Source organism: Mizuhopecten yessoensis, unplaced genomic scaffold (assembly GCF_002113885.1).
Source record: "Mizuhopecten yessoensis strain PY_sf001 unplaced genomic scaffold, ASM211388v2 scaffold8123, whole genome shotgun sequence".
NCBI lineage: Eukaryota > Metazoa > Mollusca > Bivalvia > Pectinida > Pectinidae > Mizuhopecten > Mizuhopecten yessoensis.
Window position 1 is genome coordinate 2,892,849 of NW_018407390.1, and position 24,537 is coordinate 2,917,385.

A 24,537-nucleotide genomic window follows, 5' to 3' on the forward strand; every position below is an offset into this window, starting at 1 on the left:
GGGAACTTTGTATGATTTCTTGGGTGAGACTGAAAGAAGAAGCCATTAAAATCAAAAAGAAAATAAATTTTCTGACAATGTTTGAATAAAACAATGCCATACATCACATTTTAGGGCATTGCATTAAAAATTCTTATCTGAATTAGTTCACCATGCAGAAACATAAAATCCATAGCCTGAGCTGCACCAATTTAAAAAATTGAAGTTCACTGCTTACAAGTATTTCATAATCATATTTAAAGTTAATTGTTTGAATTCAGTTCTTTTCAAATCTATTATTTATAACTGATACAATAAGTATAATTCAAAAGATCCATAAAAACAACTATAGCCGGATCAGTGTTAAACCTTCATTCAATGGGTGTGCACTTATTAATGATTAAGGATGATCCAGTTTCGTAACTTGGTCTATGATCAAAGGAAATCAGAGCACAAATTGATTTTAGGAATTATTTGAACTGTTCTTCTTCCTTACTGTTATGACAGAATATGATGTAATGTGAGGTACAAACACACATTGCTGTGTTCTCCATGTTGTCTGCCAGGTATTCATACAGTATGAACTACACCACCTGTAGCTTACAATTTAGATAATAACGGTATGATACGGCACCTCTTTTTCTCTAAAACATGACCTTGTAAACATTAACATGTTTTTATTCTACAATAATTGAAAAAAAAATGTGTACCAAACTCGACAGCTATTGATGCAGTGAACCCAGCTGCCCTATATGTGACCTACAAGAAATCAAGAGCATTGATACCTTAATTAAAATTTTGTGTTTGGGATTAAAAATAATTCAAAAAAGTCAATAGAGATTCATTTTGACAGTCAAAAAAATCCAACAATATTTTGAAAAGAGATATTATAATTAATAAAAAAAAAAGGTGATCATATTCAAAATCTGACTCAATGGACATTTTGCAATCTTTCTTTTCATTCAATGTCATAGAATACATATGGAAATTGTTATTTTAAACTATATCTCTATTGATATCAGCAGCAGTCATGGTACGTCTGTAGACATGGCCTATTTCGTATTTTAGCGTAATATTTTCATTTTGATTGAAAAATTTCAACGTTATAAAATCTTTAGTGAAAGGATAAATGAATGAACGATGCCATTGTCAATTTATTGTGATTGTATCTTTGTACAACAGTAAATCAATATATCTGTATTACATATCATAATATGAAGTTGACAGTGCATGGATATTATTGGTACACGTTTAAAAAGAAAAAAGACTGAAAGAAATTAAGACTAACAGCCTCAGATTTAAATGGATTAAGTGACCAGCATAAGTTGTCAAAATAAATTGAAAGTTTGCCACTTTAGCTACCCACTACATATCCAGTACACCTTAGCTGATTTTCTTTTATGCATACTCAAATTAATGATCGGGCTGTACTACCATAATTGGATCAAAATTGCAGCCATGCAGTCACATTCTTACCATTATCTCATTCAGATGTCTATTGATTAGTTTAGTAAATGTAACTTGCATAAGAAAACACCATATTATTGATCACGAATTTACAAACTGTTAGCAAAGTAGGCTTAAGGGTTTGAATCTTCTTCCATGAGACATAATTTATGTAATTTTGTTGGATTAATTTTAATGGCAAAAGTACAAGAGGACTTGCTTTGAGTCTTATTAGATCCAAGTTTCTTTTGCTATCATTTTTGATAATCATTACAATATTTCATAACGATATTATCTAATTATCGACATGAAGGTTAAAGTTTGAAAAGGACCCAAGAAACATTTAAAAAACACTGGGAATGAGGCTTTCATTTTATAAAAGGAGTTAATAAGTACAGGTACAGAATACAAGGACAGCTATTACAGACAGATATTTCTTAATACAGATACAGCTAATACCATATTTATCTGGTAATAAGCAAATGCCTGCTATATTAATAAGCCCAACCTTATCTACTGCATTGCATTTCAGTAGAAATGCCAACAAATCAAATATGAATGTGTTCCCCCTACAAACACTCGAACTTATAACAGGATAATACAGCATAGACAAGTATTTATTAATCACAGCTATTACAGCTGTATTTGTGTACGGATTCACAGATTCAGTTATTACAGTTACAGACAGATATTTTGCTATGTATATATATAGTACTATGTATTCCAGGCTGTTAATTGCTGTAATGAATTAATTTACTAAAGTTTTATTGTTAATTCTTTCAAAGTACTGTATCCTGCAAATGTTTGGATATTGTTTATAGATTAATGGTGATGATGGTCTCTACCCACTGTACATGTCAAGCCCTAGTAATCATTGGTTAGGTGTATAAGTCTTATTGGTGACTACTGAAAATTGATCATCCTCGAGTCACAGACTTGACAGTTATGTGTAAAAAGAAAAAGATTTGATTGAAGCACTTCAGATAAGTGTTGATGCTATCTCTTACAATCTCTTTCTCTTGAAGGCTACACAGAAAAAAAGCCATTCAAAAGGAATTTATTATTATTGCTGTTCAATTATATTTCCCATTTGACACGGGGATATCTTTTATTACTGTTGCAAGACTTACAAATGGGAAAAAATGGGGTAGAAGTATAATAAAAACAGCATAAGTTGTTTTTAATTGCACTATCAATTAATTATAAATTTTCTTTTTCTTGTAATGTTCCTAGACTTTGCTGAACATGAAAAGATAAAGTTTTACTGACAGAGTTTGATGTCATTCAAGGTTTTACCAACAGTTGAATACTAATCAAAAGTGTTACATTTGTAGTTATATATATACTTAGTGCAATATAGGAAAAGTCCATATTGACACCATCTCTATATCAAATTGAAGCACAATTGTTTAAGCAGACCCCAAATATAACATTAAAGATTATCACTATGTCCTATATTTCATAACAACTTTAATGCATGCTTGAAACTCAAATTTAACATCCGCTGGGGTCGACTTTAACTCACCAGTTTATAATGCAACTTAAGTCATGAGCATGCAACAACTACAGGATTTGAACCTGAAACCTAGTTAAATTCTACCAGGCCATTAGACTGGCTACCAGCCTCTAAGTTTTTTATGAAGAATTGCCGAGCTTCATTTGATTACTAGGTTGTCTCCCCCTAGTTTAAGAACTTAGGATCAGGCATCAATGTGATCATAATTTTTGTTTTTTGTTTTTTGTTAAATAGTTCAATATTCTAGAGACAGGGGCCAGTCTACCTAGCCATCAGCTATCAATTCAGTCCAGATCCCTTAACCCTTAAAACAAAGCCTATATGTTAGTTATAGAAATCAGGTAAAATCAAGTATCCCCTCATAAGGTACAGGTGAGAAAACTGTATCAGACAGGTTTTGTCCTATTGTTTGGTCACTTGGCCTGTATCAAAGATTCAATTGACTCTATTTGTTTGTCACTGTTGCCATTCCTTGATATAAATCTATACATGAAGACCAGTTTATTGACCCAAAACTAGTGAACTGTGACATTTTATGTTTACAGATTTAAAGTGTTCTTTATAAGTTCTATTGTACGGCTGACACAATAGCCTCAGTTAAAACTCTCATGTACGGCCGATTTTCCGATATGCAAATCAGCATTACATAATGGACTATAAGTCTAAGGCTGGTAAGGGAATAGAAACATCCCGGCACCAATGTGAAGGTTACATGTATATCATAGATTCAGATGCATTTACTACTAAGAATTAGAGTCTAGGTGATAAAAACCCTCCAAATGAACTAGTTTTGTGGGTTTGTAAGGCACAGGAGAAAAGTCGTAATGGAAGAGTGCCTCGTATCCATGCCTCAGGAATCTCCCGGTACCAACATCACGTTACATACTTTTGTCATCACTTTTTGCATCCTGAACGACCGTTGCTGTAGGGTATAGTAAATTTTCGACCAAGCCTACTCCTGTTCTGTCATCAGCAAAGCAATAAAGTCAGACACTTGGATCAAATGCACATCCCCTATCTTTGTTGTTGATTTAATGATGGAAGCAAATCTTTCATTTCTGTGCTGCATATTTTTATGACGTTTGTAGAATCAGCCTGAGCCTGACTTGATGCGTACTGTTATATAAAGGTGTTTGGTTGTGATTTCTCCAGTATGACATCGCTATGCAGTTTCCATTTCTAATATTGGTATTTTAGATATTCAGATGACACAATGATATATATATATGTTTATGACTGCAATTATGTGACAAATCAATGTTGTCATGTGATATTACATTGGTAACATTTGATGATGAATGTAAATTTTGTCGATCTTTATTGATATCATTTGATGACATTAACATAGCTGTTGTAGATTTTTTTTCTACCTATAGTTTATCTTTCATCCCTAAGTGTCATCTTTTACATACATTTTTGTATACCATAAGGATCACAATTAATTAATACTGTTGTATCTACCAGGGAAGTTTATATTTGTACCCATCAATGCTTATATTTTAAACAGAATATCAATTCGCTTTTTACAAAAATCAAATATTCTGTTTCTTCACAGCTTATTGATAACCTGTTTTTCTAAGTGATCTTAAAGTTATAATTTTTGAAAGTAAAGTCATAATCTGGTTTCAACGCTTTAATCTCATTGTCATGTTATTATAAATCCATATATCTACACCATTCAAACTGGCCCTACACATTGTCAGAGCTCCAAGTTAATGCTTTATACCATAAAATCCTGTCTTAATCCTCTTACAAAGAGCTGGATTCTTAATAACTAGCTCAACTAACCCATGTATGCAGGTCAAACCTATCTCAGGAAAACTCCAGAATAGCTACATGTTCAATACATAATTTTTAATCTACTTACTGTTTATAATTTCTTTTGTTAACATATTACATCATACAGAAACAGGTATGTACGTATATTAATTCAAAAATTTACAAATCAATTTATAATTTTCAACATAAAGCAATGAAGTTGTGTCTTTAGTACAGCGTAGTCAATTTAACCAATAAATCGTTATTTATTAAAAGCTACTTTTACCGTAGAAAATAACTACCTGCTCATAACAAACACTACAAATTCTGCTAGTTTTGTTCTGAACCTCAATGTCTAAGTCAAACATGCACTGCTCAGCATAGCTGTCTGAAACAAAAAGGTCTTTTACCAAAAATGACATTTTAACCTCCTATTATCCTAGTTTTAAAAGCAAAAGAGTTAAGTAAAACACATCAGTGTAAAGTACAAAGAGGAATACACATTTTAGTTAGACAACAGATGAGCTGCTGATCATGAATGCAACGGCTTGAGAGCTCGAGACTCAGAGGTTCAAACTCTGACTCACCTTTGAACTTCAAACCTTGTATACAATAATTAGCTGGCTATACGTTCCTATATACAGTAATAAGCTGGCTATACATTGCTGTATACAGTGATAAGCTGGCTATACATCACTGTATACAGTAATTAGCTGGCTATCCAACACTGTATACATTAATAAGCTGGCTATACATTGCTGTATAAAGTAATAAGCTGGCTATACATTGCGGTATACAGTAATTAGCTGCATATACATTGCTGTATACAGTAATTAGCTGCATATACATTGCCGTATACAGTAATAAGCTGGCTATACATTGCTGTATACAATGATAAGGTGGCTATACATTGCTGTATACAGTAATTAGCTGGCTATACATTGCTGTATACAGTAATAAGCTGGCTATACATCGCTGTATACAGTAATTAGCTGCATATACATTGCTGTATACAGTAATTAGCTGCATATACATTGCTGTATACAGTGATAAGCTAGCTATACATTGCTGTATACAGTAATAAGCTGGCTATACATTGCTGTATACAGTAATAAGCTGGCTAAACATTGCTGTATACAGTAATAAGCTGGCTATACATTGCTGTATATAGTTATTAGCTGGATATACATTCCTTATATACAGTAATTAGCTGTCTATACATTACTGTGAACAGTAATTAGCTGGCTATACATTGCTGTATACTGTAATTAACTGTCTATACATTCCTGTATACAGCAATTAGCTGGCTATACATCGCTGTATACAGTTATAAGTTGGCTGTACATTCATGTACACAGTATTTAGCTGACTGCAGATTGATGTATACAGTAATTACATTGCTATATATTGTTGTATACAGTAATAAGCTGTCTATACATTGCTGTATACAGTAACAAGCTGCCTATTCATTCCTGTATACAGTATAATTAGCTGGCTATACATTAACATATACAGTATTTAGCTGGCTACAGATTGATGTATACAGTAATTACATTGCTATAAATTGTTGTATACAGTAACAAGCTGGCTATACATTGCTCTATACAGTAACAAGCTGCCTATTCATTCCTGTATACAGTATAATTAGCTGCCTATACATTGCTCTATACAGTAATTACCTGGCTATACATTGCTCTTTACAGTAACAAGCTGTCTATACATTGATCTATACAGTAATTAGCTGGCTATACATTGCTCTATATATACAGTAATTAGCTGGCTATACATTGATCTAGACAGTAATTAGCTGGTTATACATTGATCTAGACAGTAATTAGCTGGCTATACATTGCTCTAGACAGTAATTAGCTGGCTATACATACACTGTTAGCAATATTATAAGCTCTTTTCTGTAGAAAAATTACGCACAGGACAGATTTATTACTTTCCTGTAGTGTCCTTCATAGACTGATTTGATGTTTAAACTGAATAAAATGCAGGTGTATATAAATATGGATTTATCTAAAAGAAATCTATCTGGAAAATTTATTTTTAGGGTAAATTTCACATGAAACTGGTTTCAGGCATCGTTGAACCTTTGTTATCCCATGTCTATGGTCTACTAATTCTTTGATCATTATACCAATTAGTGTGCCCATTTGATGTTCTTGTAGGATTCCCTAATGAAAATATTTTTTAACAAGCTTGACACAGGATAACAGTCATCAGAGAGGTAAACAGAAAAAGATAATTAAGATTGAGATAAGTTTAACATCATGGACTTGAATATAGCCTCAGTTGAAATTGATGTTTTTTTCCATTTTATACAGGTGACCCCCACCTCCCCCTTTATTCTGACCCAACGTATTATAGGCAATTGTACTAGATCATTTAGAAAATAACTGATGGATTTCATTGTCTAAGAAAGACTTGCATGAAAAAGGCAGCAAGCATACAATTCTACAGAGAAATGCATTGGTATGTACAGTTGTTCACCATCGCTACAGGATCACATGAACTCTAAAAGTCCAATATAGCTCCTTGGAGGCCGATCAACCATTTTGTTCATTTTGTGCATTTGACAAGTTTTATGGCTGTCAAGGACACTCTAAATATTTTTTTAACACTTCATAATTCAATCCTTCATGTCTGTGCATTAATGTCCATCTGCTCATTTCTAACACACCACTAAACCATCAATACTATTTAGTAGCCTGGCGAACTTAAACTTTCCTGATTTTTCATCCCCTGATAGCATTTGAAGCCATAAATTTATCACACACCTCTCATTAGTTATTTCTGTCAAGGCTGTTGTGAATCACTTTGAATACAACTTTCTCCTCATCATTTTGGCAGCAAGCCAATGATTTTAATTAAAAACCACACTTTTTTGCTTAGAAAGCAGGATTTATCAGTCCTAACTGCATTTTTATATTTTCTTGTTTTTGAATGATACATTTTTTTTAGCTTGTTGTGTAGTTTCTGATTCTCACATGGCCTGGTTTTGAACCGTTAAACATTTAACTCAAAGTTAACAATCACTGATAAACTGTTACAATTAAAACAGGATTTGATACAGATTTTAAAATAGGATATTGAAATGGGGCAGATGAAGACTTTACATGACAATACTCTCTGTTCAATAAACTTAACTTTCATGAAAAAAATGTTAGACCCATTGATTTTATCTAATGAGTGAGATACCCAAAGTTAACTGTGCCATTTTAATACAACATAAATCCCCCAATGGAAATAAAACTCCCCAGGAAATGTATTTTGCTCATGTAATTAAAAATTTATTATTCAAAAGTCATTATAGTCAATAGATGTTGTTATAAGCAGCTATTGAATATGGTTTCCAGTGCGATCTAAATTTCATACATATAATTCTTATTTAAAATGTGTCTTACATGTTTACGATCTTGGGACAAGACTATAAACACTCACCGAGTACACATTTAAAACCTCTAAACAATTCAATCTGGTTTGATGATATCCTTTAGGGTCAGAGCACCTCAATAGAACGCCCAATGGCTAGATCATTGCCATAATTCAAGATAGCTGTTCACTTCGTAATTTGATATTCAGTAGTAAAGTCTTTTAATAAAAAGGCCAAAATACTGTGAACAATATTGGGTTTAAGGTGTTTATTTACTCAACCCTCAGAGATCATAAACTGTGTCCAAATTAAAGTAGACCTTCAGTTTTCTGTGTGTTTAGCGGACACTGTCCTCGTGGCAAAAATTAAAACATTTTCAATTTGTTAGTTTAAATAGTTTAATTTGATATGTCTTTAATGAACTGTTCTACTGAGATCACCTACATATTTGTCTATGATAACATGCTATCATAGGATACTCTGCATATCAGTGAACCACAGTTGACTTAATACTTCAAGAAAAACTATAGAAGTCATATTTGGATGCAATGTTCTAAAATATTTCGGTGAAAAAAACTTATTCCTAATTCTAAAACTGGTTTCAACGAATATAAAACTGATTTCATCAAATGTTGTGACAATTTTATAGATTCATGTAGAAAAGTCACTTTGCTACTTAGATTTGGTCAAATATCTACCAAATTATGTGGATTATGCATGTACAACCAAATATGGAGCAAGTAGTAAAAGCAGATATATAGAATTATAAGTACATTATAACAGCAGTAAATGAATCCTTATGGACGAAAAATTATATGTATATAATATATATATACAATGTATACATGTATATACTAGCTAGAAAATTAATGGTGTTTTTATGTGTATGATGTTTAATTCACAAAATTACATTTTTAGATTTCTTGTTAGAGACATGATCAAAATAGTGTTCATTAATTTATATTTAATTAATCAGTTGTAATTTATTCTATACTGAATGGTTATTGGTAGAGGATATTTCTTGCCCCATGGTTATGCCCCCTGAATAGCACCATGTGCCCAGGGATATCGTATGTCGATTTGTTATCTGTGGTAGGGTTTAAAGTCATGTATTGAGACAATACTGTTCCCCGTAATCGTTTACCTATTGTTTGTTAATTTGACTCGCTTCCAACAAAGGCGGTACAATTAACTACAAAGTGGGCTGCCCACCAGAGGCCAAAGCAAGTCAAACGTGGAGTCTTTAACGACTTCAATAGATTGATCATTTGGAACAAAAAGCCGGTATATATATCTAAACATTATAAATTACCTCATGGCAGATTTTAAAGAAGCTTTTTAAACCCCTATTAGTTTTGTACTTGGTAATAAATTGAACCAAATCTTCTGCTGTTAGGTGATTATATTGTATGTTATCAGTAGTACAGAGCCTAATTGATTATATAATTTATTACACAATGGAATATAACACTTAGGTTGTCCTGGTTTACTAACTTATACATGACATACAAACATATCTCAGAAAAAAAGCCTCAGGGTTCTGGTCTATTTCAAAGATGAAATATGAAACAAGATAACATTATTTATATAATATTTGAACAGTTTATCAGTCATCATTTTAATCATTAGAACTATGGTTATATCTGTAAAATAATTTATACAAATTGTTAAATTGTAAAATACAAGGATATCAGATGAATTCAGTATTTCAACAGTTTTTTTTCACAGATGTGTTAAATTTTTTATTTGGCTTGGGGTCAGGTTAACAAGTTAACATAAAAATATAGAGGGAGAATTGTGGAATTGTGGTGCTACCTGGTAGGTTTATTCCTAGATGAGGATGTTATGATCACTCAGATATAAACTCCTTGTTGGTCTGAATTGAAGTACTTTTTCTCTTCTTGATATCCCAACGAGGGATTTGTAATGTCAATTGACGCAGTTCTGGACATAAACCAATACCTAGAAAGATATTTTGTAGTTCTTATAATAAAGTTTTAAATATGAAATTTGATTATTTAATCATTATTATTTGTAAGTAACACTTTTGGATAAGTCATTATATAGTGGCTGATATTTAATTATTTATATATAGCAAGGTAAACATATATAGCATTTATCATCTACATGTACATGTTACATTATAATATACATATCCATGAGACTTTTGTTATGATATATGATAGAACAGTATAATTTTGGCAAAACCTTTTTTCTTATCCCTTCTGGAATATTGTGTAGAACACTGTATGTTAACTTGACTGCAATATATAGTGCAGGTATGATACAATATATAGTGCAGGTATGATTCAATATATAGTGCAGGGATGATTCAATATATAGTGCAGGGATGATACAATATATAGTGCAGGGATGATTCAATATATAGTGCAGATATGATACAATATATAGTGCAGGTATGATAAAATATATAGTGCAGGTATGATTCAATATATAGTGGAGGTATGATTCAATATATAGTGGAGGTATGATTCAATATATAGTGGAGGTATGATTCAATATATAGTGGAGGTATGATTCAATATATAGTGCAGGAATGATTCAATATATAGTGCAGGGATGATTCAATATATAGTGCAGGAATGATACAATATATCGGACAGGGATGATACAATATATAGTGCAGGTATAATACAATATATAGTGCAGGTATTGGCAAAACCTTTTTTCTTATCCCTTCTGGAATATTGTGTAGAACACTGTATGTTAACTTGACTGCAATATATAGTGCAGGTATGATGCTATATATAGTGCAGATATGATACAATATATAGTGCAGATATGATTCAATATATAGTGCAGATATGATACAATATATAGTGCAGGGATGATACAATATATAGTGCAGGGATGATTCAATATATAGTGCAGGTATGAGACAATATATAGTACAGGTATGATACAGTATATAGTACAGGTATGATACAGTATATAGTACAGGTATGATACAATATATAGTCCAGGTATGATACAATATATAGAGCAGGTATGATACAATATATACTGCAGGTATGATACAATATATATAGTGCAGGTATGATAAAATATATAGTGCAGGTATGATGCTATATATAGTGCAGATATGATACAATAAATAGTGCAGGTATGATACAATTTATAGTACAGGTATGATTCAATATATAGTGAAGGTATGATACAATATATAGTCCAGGTATGATACAATATATAGAGCAGGTATGATACAATATATAGAACAGGTATGATACAATATATAGAACAGGTATGATACAATATATAGAGCAGGTATGATACAATATATACTGCAGGTATGATACAATATATACTGCAGGTATGATACAATATATACTGCAGGTATGATACAATATATAGCACAGGTATGATACAATATATAGAGCAGGTATGATACAATATATAGAGCAGGTATGATACAATATATACTGCAGGTATGATACAATATATAGTTTAGGTATGATACAATATATAGTGCAGGTATGGTACAATATGTAGTGCAGGTATGATACAATATATAGCACAGGTATGATACAATATATATAGTGCAGGTATGATACACTATATAGTGCAGGTATGATACACTATATAGTGCAGGTATGATACAGTATATATTGCAGGAATGATACAATATATCGGACAGGGATGATACAATATATAGGGCAGGTATGATTCAATATATAGTGGAGGTATGATTCAATATATAGTGGAGGTATGATTCAATATATAGTGGAGGTATGATTCAATATATAGTGAAGGTATGATACAATATATAGTCCAGGTATGATACAATATATAGTACAGGTATGATACAATATATAGTGCAGGTATGATTCAATATATAGTGCAGGTATGATACTATATATAGTGCAGATATGATACAATATATAGTGCAGGTATGATACAATATATAGTGCAGGAATGATACAATATATAGTACAGGTATGATACAATTTATAGTACAGGTATGATACAATATATAGTTCAGGTATGATTCAATATATAGTGCAGGTATGATACTATATATACTGCAGATATGATACAATATATAGTGCAGGGATGATACAATATATAGTGCAGGGATGATACAATATATAGTGCAGGTATGATTCAATATATAGTACAGGTAAGATACAATATATAGTGCAGGTATGATTCAATATATAGTACAGGTAAGATACAATATATAGTGCAGGTATGATTCAATATATAGTGCAGGTATGATACTATATATAGTGCAGATATGATACAATATATAGTGCAGGTATTATACAATATCTAGTGCAGGTATGATACAATATATAGCACAGGTATGATACAATATATAGTGCAAGTATGATACAATATATAGTACAGGTGTGATACAATATATAGTACAGGTATGATACAAGATATAGTGCAGGTATGATACAATATGTAGTGCAGGTATGATACAATATATAGTGGAGGTATGATACAATATATAGTGCAGGCATGATACAATATATAGTGCAGGTATTATCCAATATGTAGTGCAGGTATGATACAATATATAGTGGAGGTATGATACAATATATAGTGCAGGCATGATACAATATATAGTGCAGGTATTATACAATATCTAGTGCAGGTATGATACAATATATAGTGGAGGTATGATACAATATATAGTGCAGGAATGATACAATATATAGTACAGGTATTATACAATATATAGTGCAGGTATGATTCAATATATAGTACAGGTAAGATACAATATATAGTGCAGGTATGATTCAATATATAGTGCAGATATGATTCAATATATAGTGCAGGTATGATTCAATATATAGTACAGTTATGATACAATATATAGTGCAGGTACCATACAATATATAGTGCATATACGATACAATATATAGTGCATGTATGATACAATATATAGTGCAGGTGTGATACAATATATAGTGCAGGTATGTACAATATGTAGTGCATGTATGATACAATATATAGTGCAGGTGTGATACAATATATAGTGCAGGTATGATACCATATATAGTACAGGTATGATACAATATATAGTACAGGTATGATACAATTGCAGCTTTAATTTAGAGAACATATACATACAACCAAGCATATTACATTCACAAAATAAGACATGTACTGTAAACACATAATATTCACCTTAATTTTCTACTTTAAACATTAGTATTGGCAGCTCTAGATCAGTGGAGAACATGTTGTGTACTAAAGGTTTTATCTGAGAGAGTTACCTCCCTTTATTGTACACTTTTTTAAGGTAATTAGTACTAATTACAGTGCTCCAGTATTTCTGATATTATCATTCATATTTAAAATCATAGTTCATTGTCATTGTTCCACGTACAGGGTTTATTGCTGAAATGATGTATAGCAATTGTATCTGAACTGCATGCATGCTTTTGGCTTCGCTATTAATGATTGTTAAGATTCCCTGCTATCAGCTCGATGTCCATGGCTAGTCAAAACTTAATGCCCCAGTAATCTGTCCGGAATGTTAACACTGGTGTATGTGGGCACATCAATCTGCCTTCCGAGAGCTTTCAGTTGAACAATGTCCCTATACCTAGGACAAAATGATAAAATCATCCACAATTCTCATGTAAGGATTTAACAAAAATGTTTATTCTATATTTTGAAATGAATTAACAGGTGTTGATCATTATTGGTCGCTCATATACATTCTTGGAAATACTAAATACATATACATATTTTATTATTAACATTTCAATGCATTTATACATTAATGAGGATTTTTCTGAAATCTTTTTTCCACAGACTAATTTTGTGTGCAAAAATACTGAAGTGACATTAGTTGGAAAGAGACTATTTTTATTTTGAATTAAATCATAATTGGTGTGAAAATTCAGATCTGTCATTTATGATTTTGTTTTATAATTATACAATGTACTTGTAAAAATGAATAACTGTAGAAAACCAACCCTGGTGATATTACAGTTCTTTAAGACTTTCACAAAATCAATAGTCTTCACCATATGGTTGGTGGAAGTAAAGGTTTGACAGCATGTGAAACATATATTACAGACAATACCTTAATTGAGAAACAGAGGGTGGTCAGACTTATTGATTGTTCTCTAGTAAAACAGCTCATTAGAGCTTGAACCACAGAATTGATTACAACAGGACAAAGTTATTAGTATGGTCCTCTAGTTGACCAGCAATAAAATGATTTCCCATGTACACAGCTTCATATTGAATCCTGAGGGAATGTTTATGGCCCGCTCCATTGACCAGGACGGTGGTGAACACACTGCCTGTCACACTCTCGGCCCAGGTACGGAAGGATGTATTGATCAGGATAACGTTTGTCAGATATACCTTTGGTTTATCTATCGTTAATTGCTAGTGGTGGGAAAAGGTGGCAATAGGGTTAGGAATATTTACTTCACAACTTCTATGTAGAAACTCGTAAGTTTTATGTGAAATACTATAAGTAGCCTTGTTTACATCAATTAGTCACAATTATCAGTTCCTCCCATAAATTTGAATTAATTTTTTAAACAATATGACAAATGAAGCTCTGGGAATTTAACTTCTAGAGAGCTGGTTTTGTTAGCGCTATTAAAATGTGATAACTCTATAGAATACACTTAAACATAATTCCAAACACATATTGCAATACACTTAAAAAGTAATATTTCAAATTGTTTTCATGTAATCATTCCAGAATAAAAGCAGATAGTTTTAGCTTTCCACACAAAAAAAGTACCCAAATAGGACAGACAGTGGACGACTGGCTGGCTAATTAACTCATTCACCCCTGAAATTTCATAATGAGCTATTCCAGCCTTTGAATTGGGGGAGTTCAAATGTGTCTTCAGGGGTGAATGATTTAATCTGCATCAAGTCAGCAACTCTAGGATTCCTGTTATTTTATTTTGAGACTTGACTAGATCTCGAAGGAACAACATGTTCAGTACAACCTAGTGTGAGTTAGGTGTAATAACTACAGTAGCTGTACCGCAGTGACACGTCCCTAAATTTACAGCCCAGAAACCCAGCATGTTAGCTACGTTTTGTATCTGTAGCAAGTCATCTATTATACATCACAACAAACAAATCCTTCCTTCTCAATATATTGCACACTGCTTCTGATGGTGTCGCCTTTATCACATATTGGAGGTAATATTCAATCATATTTACAGACATACTCTGATTATTAGTGGGTCCATTCTTAACCCTTTCACCCCTAGGTAACTTTAGTAGACTCTACCATGCATTGATCTGGATGAGTCCATTATAGTCTAGTGGTGAAAAGGAAAATAATCAAGTATTTGCAAACATTTCACACTATATTGTTGCTGTGTGTTCAGATGTTTGTGTTATTAATGGAATGCTGACACTAACAGTACATTAACTCATTCACCCCTGAAGACACATTTGAACTCTTTCAATTCATAGGTTGGAATAGTTCATTATAACATTTCAGGGGTGAATGAGTTAACTGCATTTGAATTTTCAATAGCTGGTTGTTATGTAAGGTTATGAAATACACAAGAATGGAATGAATAATTGTTGTTGATTTATGTTTAAATATAATAGGAACACTTCAAAGAAATTCATAAATGTACAGACTACAATACAACACAATCATTCCAAAGAATAAAATATTTGAAAAAAAAGACTATTTCTGTAAAAATAAATCCTATACAAGATGATGACCATTTGGTAAGGTAAGTCAAAAGTAAGTATATGTGATCTGAGTAGTAAGGAAGTAGTCCGGAGGATTTAAATTACAAAATGGAGCAGCATTTGGGATTTTGTAAGTGTTGGGAACAGGAGTCATTAGCAATGACGGAGGTCCTGTTTGTGTTATTGCAGCATTGTTCTAGTCTTTCAAATAAGCAGTAAGCGTAATTATATCAATAACTTAAATACCTGGTAAACAAAAATAACCAGTGAAATACTCCTGAATGCTTGTATGATTTCTTTTCATGTTTGCTAGCAGATCAGTAATAATATATAACAGTCTAATTAGGGACTTTGTTCAAGGGTACAATAACCTAAATTATAAGTTCTAACATTTTCTCTTAAGTTTGACCTACATATGTATTGGTTAATGCTCAATACCAATATTTGAAAAATGCCGTAATATTTGTTTGCAGACTTTCGTTGCAATAGCACCAAGATTTGGGAAGAAGTTTATCTACAGATTCACTTCGACCAAGACGTTCTACATCCTTCCTCCGTGGAACCCTGTACGGAAACTAGCTGTATACATAGCCACCAATCAATTCTTTGATTACCTAGTCATCACCACCATTCTTATGAACTGTGTGTTTCTAGCCATGCATAAGTCAGCAGCTGCTGAGACTGCAGAGTAAGTCTCATATCTGTTGACCTGTAGATGTGAAAGATGTTCACTTCATTTTCATTACAAAATCATACTTTTTTTCTGTTAATATATTTTTCTTAAACCTGAAAGGGATCAAATGATCAGCTTAAAACATTTTTCAGAGATGTGCTTCATACATGAATTTAAATGACCCGACATAGTATCTGGCTCTGGTGTTCTCTTCAAACACTTCATGCAGAATTAAGCCTCTTGTGTTTATTGACCTTGATTTGTAAATTTAGTAGAGGAGTCGCGACGCTGAATTGGTATATATAAACATCAAGGTTGAAATTGTATTGAAAATATTCCTACACATTTTGATTTTCAAGACAATCTGTTCAATATATGGTTTGTTTGGGTTGTTCGTCAGTCTGAAGCCACACAACAACTGATGAGGTCATCGATATGGCAACAGCATTCTTTGTGTTAGAATTAAGGCCAGCTTACAAAGCATATTAGTTAAATTAAAGCAATCAATATCTTATATTGAAGTTAAGCTGCACTATTTGTATCTACAATATAGAGCTTGGGTGAAGATGGAGACTATGTTGCTTTATAGTTTATATAATCAAATTGTGACCTCCTGCTCAGTATCGATAGTTTGGAATCAATTTAATGAAATATGTTTTGGGCCATGTTGTTAGAAAAAGACATTTAAAAGACCTTATTTGTTCATATATGTATGTAGAGTTATCTTTTATTGATATGAATTTTTATATTGTAATATATTATTAATGTTTTACTGATAAGAAATTGAAAATTGAAACTACATTGATTGCTATTGTAAATTGATTGCAACAATTGTCATGCTCTGTTCATGACAAAAATATTGTCTCTTTCAGATATGTTTTCCTTGGCATCTATACCATTGAGTTGGTTGTAAAATGCATAGCCAGAGGCTTCATACTTTATCGATTCACATATCTACGAGATCCCTGGAACTGGCTAGATTTTATAGTTATAGTCTCTGCGTAAGTATTCTAATGTGAAATATTTGAGACTGATTATAAACTCTCACTAAAATCACAATATGACAGACAGCATCTGGATCCATTAAGGAAACGTTGCAGCACAGCCATCGGATGGTACAGTTTTAAAGAACATGAAATGTTTGAGTAAAACCATCTGTTTTTACTTGTATTTGTTTTGTATGCTGTCCTAGTTCGATTTACATCCCTGGTATGCCTGGTGTAGAATATCAGTCTACACAATAGAGACCTGGATATACATGCACATACATTATAATCCCTATCGATCTGGCTGTTTATTCTATGGAAAATATTGAGGCTCGTTTCGATGGCTTAACCTAGGCATCAAGTGATGGAAATCGAAAGTTTGGGCAGAATCTGCATGAATAATTACTGATGGCTTTTGACACTTGCACATTGTTACCGTAATAACATTGTTTCCGTAATATTATTACTCGTTGCTGATAAAAGACTGTTGATGCAGCAGTAAGGTTTTCTTTTTCTCTGGCTGAGAGCCGTGAGCCTGATTAACATTTTTGTGGATAGTAGCTATGTAATAAAACACTGGCATTGCATCACTGACACCTTATATTGAGGCGAATACATTTAAATTTACATCAAGGTATTTTCTTTGTTCCATACAAAATATTTTTTTCAGAAGTTGTATCCTAAAATCAATGTAATGATGTCTTTCTCTTGTTACAGAAGTGGGATATGAGATGTATTGTTCTGTATTGTGCTGTAAATCTGTCAGACTGTCACACCTTGACAAATTCTATTGTTGTTTTTGGGTGATCAGGATCACATTTGGTATACAGTTTGGTTAGGAGAGAATGCTTGGGATTGCTTTTGACGATTGGAGAGTTGGTAAAAAGGTCACCTAGCTAATCTGTGAATAGAATTTGGTTTACAAACAATAGGTTTTGGTGATAATGCCCATATTTGATACACACTTTATGAGGAAGGGATGCTTGGGATTGCTTTTGATCATATTAAGTCAGGGGGCATATGACATTTTACTAAAAATAGCATATTCAGTCTGCAAACAAGTTATCCTTTATTCGAGGTGAACATGTCTGTATTTTGGAAAGTGAACACTTTAATCTGTTGGCTAGGCATACTTATTTTAGCTACGTAGTAGAGGTATTAGCTGCTTCAGGCCCCTAGTCCAGTGCTTGTAATCTGTCTAGCTATGCTTTTGCTCTAATAATTGTCTAGAGTTTGATAACAAATAGTGAAAAAAACGTGCATTCCAATTCATCTCCATTATTGGTACCAGCAATAGATTAGTTTGTAACGAGAGCTAAATGCCATTGTTGTATTAACAATGAGCTTGAATATGCATTCATTAAGGTTTCAATGTGGGGTTAATGTATGGTAGATTCTTGTCAACAGGATCCCCTTCTTGTTTACATTGACTTAAACATAAAAACAAAAATAATAATGAAACATACACCAGGCTAACCCTACTACATTGTATTTAATGTATTGCAAATTTGCCAAATTATTCTGATTCACTGGTTAACCAAGCTATTTAACATAGATTTGATACAAACATGTTTTTCTTGAATATAATAATTAAAGGGTATAAAGATAATGAAGTTTAAAAATGTTTGATTTAAAAAAAAAAAAAATGCACAATTCTTGACCTGAAAATCATAGGTGAGAAAATAATTGAAGATGATCTTCTGAGCAATATTGGATGTTATTATAGTTATTCTATGTTTAGAATCTTATTTAAAGAGTATGAAATAAGTTTGAAAAATGTGCTGTAAAAATTATGGTAGATGGTACATATCCAGGTTTTTTAAAGAATGGAAATAGGGTGAAATTGGCAAAAAGGTGAAGTACATCATTTTACTTAAAAGATAAACCAATTCACCATGGATGGAGGGAGTCAATTTTTATAAATTTCCTGTTGAAAAATTTGAGAGATCTCATTTACACGAAAAAAGGTAATCAATTTTGCTATGAAAGGAGGGGGCTGCATTGATTTCAGATGAAAAAAGATGCTTTTTACACCAGAAAATAAGGAAGTTAATATATATTCTCATATACAAATCCCACCATTTAAAAGGTTACATTTTACACAACAATGCTTTACTTTGTCCTTTTATTTCAGATATATCACTATATTTATACAAGCTGCATCACCAGGGAGCAATTCAACAAATCTCCAAGGTCTGCGGACATTCCGAGTCTTCAGGGCTCTCAAAACAGTTTCCATAGTTCCAGGTAGGTACAGAACGTTCTTATACATTGTACACATTTCAATCAACTGTATAGTTCTCTTAGTTGACAACTTACAAAGTTGTTTTTTAAATATACAATTATTTATATTTCCCAAAATAGTCTCAGTGACATTCAGTTAATGTAATTTCACTTCAGTGTCCCTAAAATTAAAGAAATTGCTCCAAATATATTGATTTCATTGGACAAGTCTGGAACAATTCAACATTGTGAAAATGTAAGATACTTACTCTTGCATCGACAACAGTGGTTGAATTAATTGGAAACAAGTGTATATAATTTAAGCAATGCAAAAATAGTATAGTGTACAGTAGCTCACTATTTCCTTGTGATCCAAGTCTTGCCGCAATAAACTGTTTTCAGACGTTAAATCTGGTAATTCTTTATGTTAGTATGTCAAGCATAGCTCTTTTAGTCTCAGCTGTTTTGTCTTGCACTGTTGATTTATAAACAAAATTGTATGAACATATATGATACAGTATAAGTTCAAATTAAAAAAATTGGAACACACTGTATGAGCTAGATTTACTGGCCCCTGTCTTTAGAATATTGAATTATTAACCCTTTCACCACTGTAGACCATAATGGACTCATCCAGATCAATGTATGGTAGAGTCTACTAAAGTTACCTAGGGGTGAAAGGGTTAAGAGAAGAAAAAAAAACTCTAATNCTACTAAAGTTACCTAGGGGTGAAAGGGTTAAGAGAAGAAAAAAAACCTCTAATAATTTTGATCCCTTGGATGTCTGATTCCAAGTTCTAAACTAGGGGGAGATAAGCTAGTAGTAAAATGCAGTCGAAAAATTCTTCATAAAAACTTAGGGGCTTGTGGCCAGTCTATGTTTGAGAAAACTTATTAAAATCTGTATTAGTCACTTTATGTAATCAGTTAAAGTAAGATGAGCCTGGAAACTTATTTTCATGTCTATATTTTTACTCATTTCAGGGTTGAAAACTATTGTGAATGCACTGCTTAGAGCTTTCAAATTACTCTTTGAAGTAATAATGCTGACAACCTTTTGTCTGATGGTGTTCGCTCTGTTTGGGCTACAAATCTACAAGGGAGTGCTCCGACAGAAGTGTGTGGTCAGTTTACCTGAACTGGTAGCCACACCCTCGTTGAGTATAGAGGCACAGTTTGATGCATGGGTCAAAAACACATGTAAGGCTTAGTGACATTAGTAACATTACTTAATAAGGTTTACTTTCTCTAACTTTATCAAAGTTGTAATAGATTAAGTGAACACAAGTTTGACAGTTAAAGTAATTGTTTAATTACTACCTTTTATTCAAATACTGTGTTTTCATATTATTTATAATATAAAGTCAAAAAACAATATTTCTTATATCACTGAGAGAAATTAAATATTTGGATAATCCTCCATACCAAGGAGGCTAAACTAATCAACATGTACAATTTTTCTGTAAATATGTTGCAAAGCATCATAGTGAAAAGGAGAACTTTGTATAATATATAAAAGTTAAGGTGTTATTACTCACAATTTGTCATGTTTTTTATCCTGTTACAGCGAACTGGTACGAACTAGATGGTGACTATATTGTATGTGGGAATGCCTCGGGCTCAGGGTAAGTACTAGTATACCCCTACTTAATAACTATTCACGGAAACTACATGAACGTTCTGGCAATACCTAAATTATCTTAAGTTTAGTCTGAAAATAGAAAATCATTGATAAAGGTTAAACAGGAATGTTTCTCTCAGCTTTTACTTCAACCCTTTATTCTACTGGGCAACACCCCTTTCTATAGTTGGAGAAGGTAGAGATAAGTCACACTTATATTTTACAGTCTTCTCCTCCCACTGAATCCATCATGTTTTCTAGTATTGAAAGAGTCTTACGCCCTTCTTTGGTCCATATTTCAATATTTTATGTGATATTGGTCAAGAACAGTAATAAGCCTTTGATGTTTGCCTGCTTACCTGTATGTTGTCCCCAAGGTCATGATCTCCTGAGCCACATACATGCTTTACCTCTGTGTAGGACTGAAAAATCATCTGAGATTGCTAAGCTTTCTAGGGACTCCTCTTTTATAGAAGTACTTGATATGGGTCAAGGGGCTCCTAATGACCAGTATTGATTTACCTCATACAAAGGTGACTGAAAGCATTATGTAAACCACAGCAAAGGTGTGTTCAAGTGCATCCACATATAGCTCGTCACAAACGGAAGGAAATTACGGACAAAAGATGTTAAATTAGGAAAATCTTTTCCTTGTATCTATTGATTTCCCTTATACTGTAGCTTTTAACATTTTCTGCTAATACCTGTACAATTATGATAAAGCAGGAACATGGTGGTGTTTTGGAAAGATTTTTCGGTACTTTCAATACCGTCTGAAAAGTAAACCACCATATTTTTGAGAGTAAAAAATTAAGCTTATTGTAGTGTTTTTTTTACATTAACAAAATATTTCTTATCACTTCCACTCGTATATCTCCAAAAACTCTCAACAATGGACCACAGTTAAATATTGTTCTGAATGATAGGAATGTAAATTTTATGAATTTGTTGGTTCTTTCAGTAAATGTCCAGACAACTACACCTGTATGGTTGATATTGGTGAGAATCCCAACTTCGGCTACACCAACTTTGACCACTTTGGTTGGGCCATGCTCGCCTCTTTCCAGCTTATCACACTTGACTTTTGGGAGGACTGTTACATCAAGGTAACCTCCAAACTTTCTCTCATTTCTATTAAAAAAAAAAAAATAAGATTTAAATATTCGTTAAATGTTAAATACATCTACAAATTTGTCAAAAAGACGCTTTATTTCCCCATAAGAATGTTATGTGTCATTTTTCTCAAGTCACTATTAAATTCCACATTGATACAGTACCCTTCAATGAAATCCGTAAAGACCTTGACCTTCATTGTGTTTGTACGTACAGGTTATACGAGCTTCTGGGCCGTTCCATGTGGCATTCTTCGTGGTTGTTGTCTTCTTTGGATCCTTCTACCTAATCAACCTCATGTTGGCTGTGGTGGCCATGGCGTACGAAGAGGAGGCAGACTCCACTGAGGCGGTATAGTATTGTTCTCCTGAAAATACCCGTCACATCAGTTTATAGCCTCAATATCATAGTGTCTGCAAGTGGTAGCTTGTTCTTTTGTGAAATCACTTTTTGAAATGGCTGCTGTTTTTGCACTTTAGTTTAAGTCACATGAAAATTCGGTCAACTAACATTCATTTTATGTCAAAGTGTATATACATGCAGATGTTAGCTCATTGTTGAACTGTCTAGATCTACTAGTAGTCGTTTTATTCACATTGGAATGTTGATATTAGAGCAAAAATACCTTTGTTGTGAATTTTACTGACATGAAATACAATGTATAGCCCATGGGTCTAATTCAAGGAAATTCATCTGCAAAACTTCTAGGAAAAATTGAAAATGTTTAGATGTTGATAAATTATGTTTATTAGCCTTGAGTGTGTAGTTAGAAACTAACCATAAAACAAACTCTGGTAACGGCTGACTGGAAACTCTGCTATTAGTTATTGATCCATGTAATGGGGCTAAAACAGAAAATAGATCCTTACTGTGAGAGGACTGACTGTAGCTGATGATTATTTCACAGAGAGTTTGGGGTAGATCAGTACGTATGATGGTGAGTAGAGTCCTCCTGTCGTGACTCTCTCTTACAGACTGACTATCAACGGCGTTCATTTTAATAGGCCAGAGCATCAATGGGAAAAAACTCATAACATTCTACATATATCTTAGGATGTTGGAATTCTGGAAAGAAAATGAGATGTTTAGGAAGATGATCAAAATTGTTTTCATTGGTCAAATTGAAAGCAGCATTGAGTGTAAAAAGAATCTCTCATTTTAAAAGAATTTGAAATCCTAATCAGTCTGTTAAAATGAACGCCATTCTCTGATAGTGTGTTCAATAGGTCTTCCTCAAGCATTTCTTATACTATAAAATACATTGTAACAAGAGAGCTATGGAAGTCAAAACATAATTGCATCACTATCTTCAGTTGTTTATGTAAACGTTATTTATTTTTTTACAAAATTGTGCAAACCAATTTTCTTAATTATAGAATATTAAGACCTGTCTAGGTTTTTCATGATATATGTACACTGAATTTGTTTTTATGTCAAGAACTGACTATATAAGCAGAGATGACATTGGTGAAGGGTTGAACCGGTGAAGCTGAAGACAGTGCATGGTTACAATATAGACTTCTAGTTCTCATTGTAGAGTGTCTAGCTATGACATGTTTTCTACCAACACTTCCAGTTGTATTTGGAAATCATGTTAAAAGTTTGGAAATGTCAAACAATGATAATGTTAGAGGCTACTTTTAACTTCATTGCTACAGTAGAATTTATAACCTGAAAATAGTACTATTTTAGGATTTTACCATATTTAAAACAACGACAGCACTGGTATTTATACCAATATAATATGCTTTAACAAGGTTATGGTTATAGCAAAAATGATAGAAAAACTAAAACCATGTCTAAAGATATCATTGTTTGCATGTGTTGACCTCCATTTGACAGCATTTTATGTAACCCGGGCCTCTCCCTGTGTATGTGTTTTATTAATTCTCCAATATAGGGTCATGTTTGAAATGTTGTTTGTTTTCACTTGACTACCTCTATGACAATTTTATGAGTAGTTTAAGTTAGATACCTTTTGGAAGAAGTTTTCATTTCCTGCCATGCAATAATGTAAAGTTAAGAATTAAGACTTTTGCATAATAAAGGAATAAGTCAAAAATTAAAAGAAAAAGAGAATTGTTTGAGAATAGAAAACAGAGTGAGTAGGTCAAGGGCAAACCAGCAACACTTTATTTTTGACCTTGTATGTAAAACTAGATATTGTAAACATTGTAG

At 32.6% G+C, this 24,537-nt stretch overlaps 1 protein-coding gene across 3 annotated transcripts in view; it reads left to right on the forward strand.

The window, feature by feature from the left end:
- LOC110454982 (sodium channel protein 1 brain-like) overlaps positions 1–24,537 on the forward strand; it is a 115,711-nt gene that overhangs the window by 54,198 nt on the left and 36,976 nt on the right. For all 3 annotated transcript variants that reach the window (XM_021504830.1, XM_021504831.1, XM_021504832.1), the window contains 7 exons: positions 16,217–16,431; positions 17,289–17,417; positions 19,537–19,649; positions 20,610–20,825; positions 21,193–21,250; positions 22,208–22,352; positions 22,576–22,710. In XM_021504830.1, the coding sequence (XP_021360505.1) occupies positions 16,217–16,431; positions 17,289–17,417; positions 19,537–19,649; positions 20,610–20,825; positions 21,193–21,250; positions 22,208–22,352; positions 22,576–22,710 (1,011 nt within the window). The remainder of the gene's footprint in view (positions 1–16,216; positions 16,432–17,288; positions 17,418–19,536; positions 19,650–20,609; positions 20,826–21,192; positions 21,251–22,207; positions 22,353–22,575; positions 22,711–24,537) is intronic.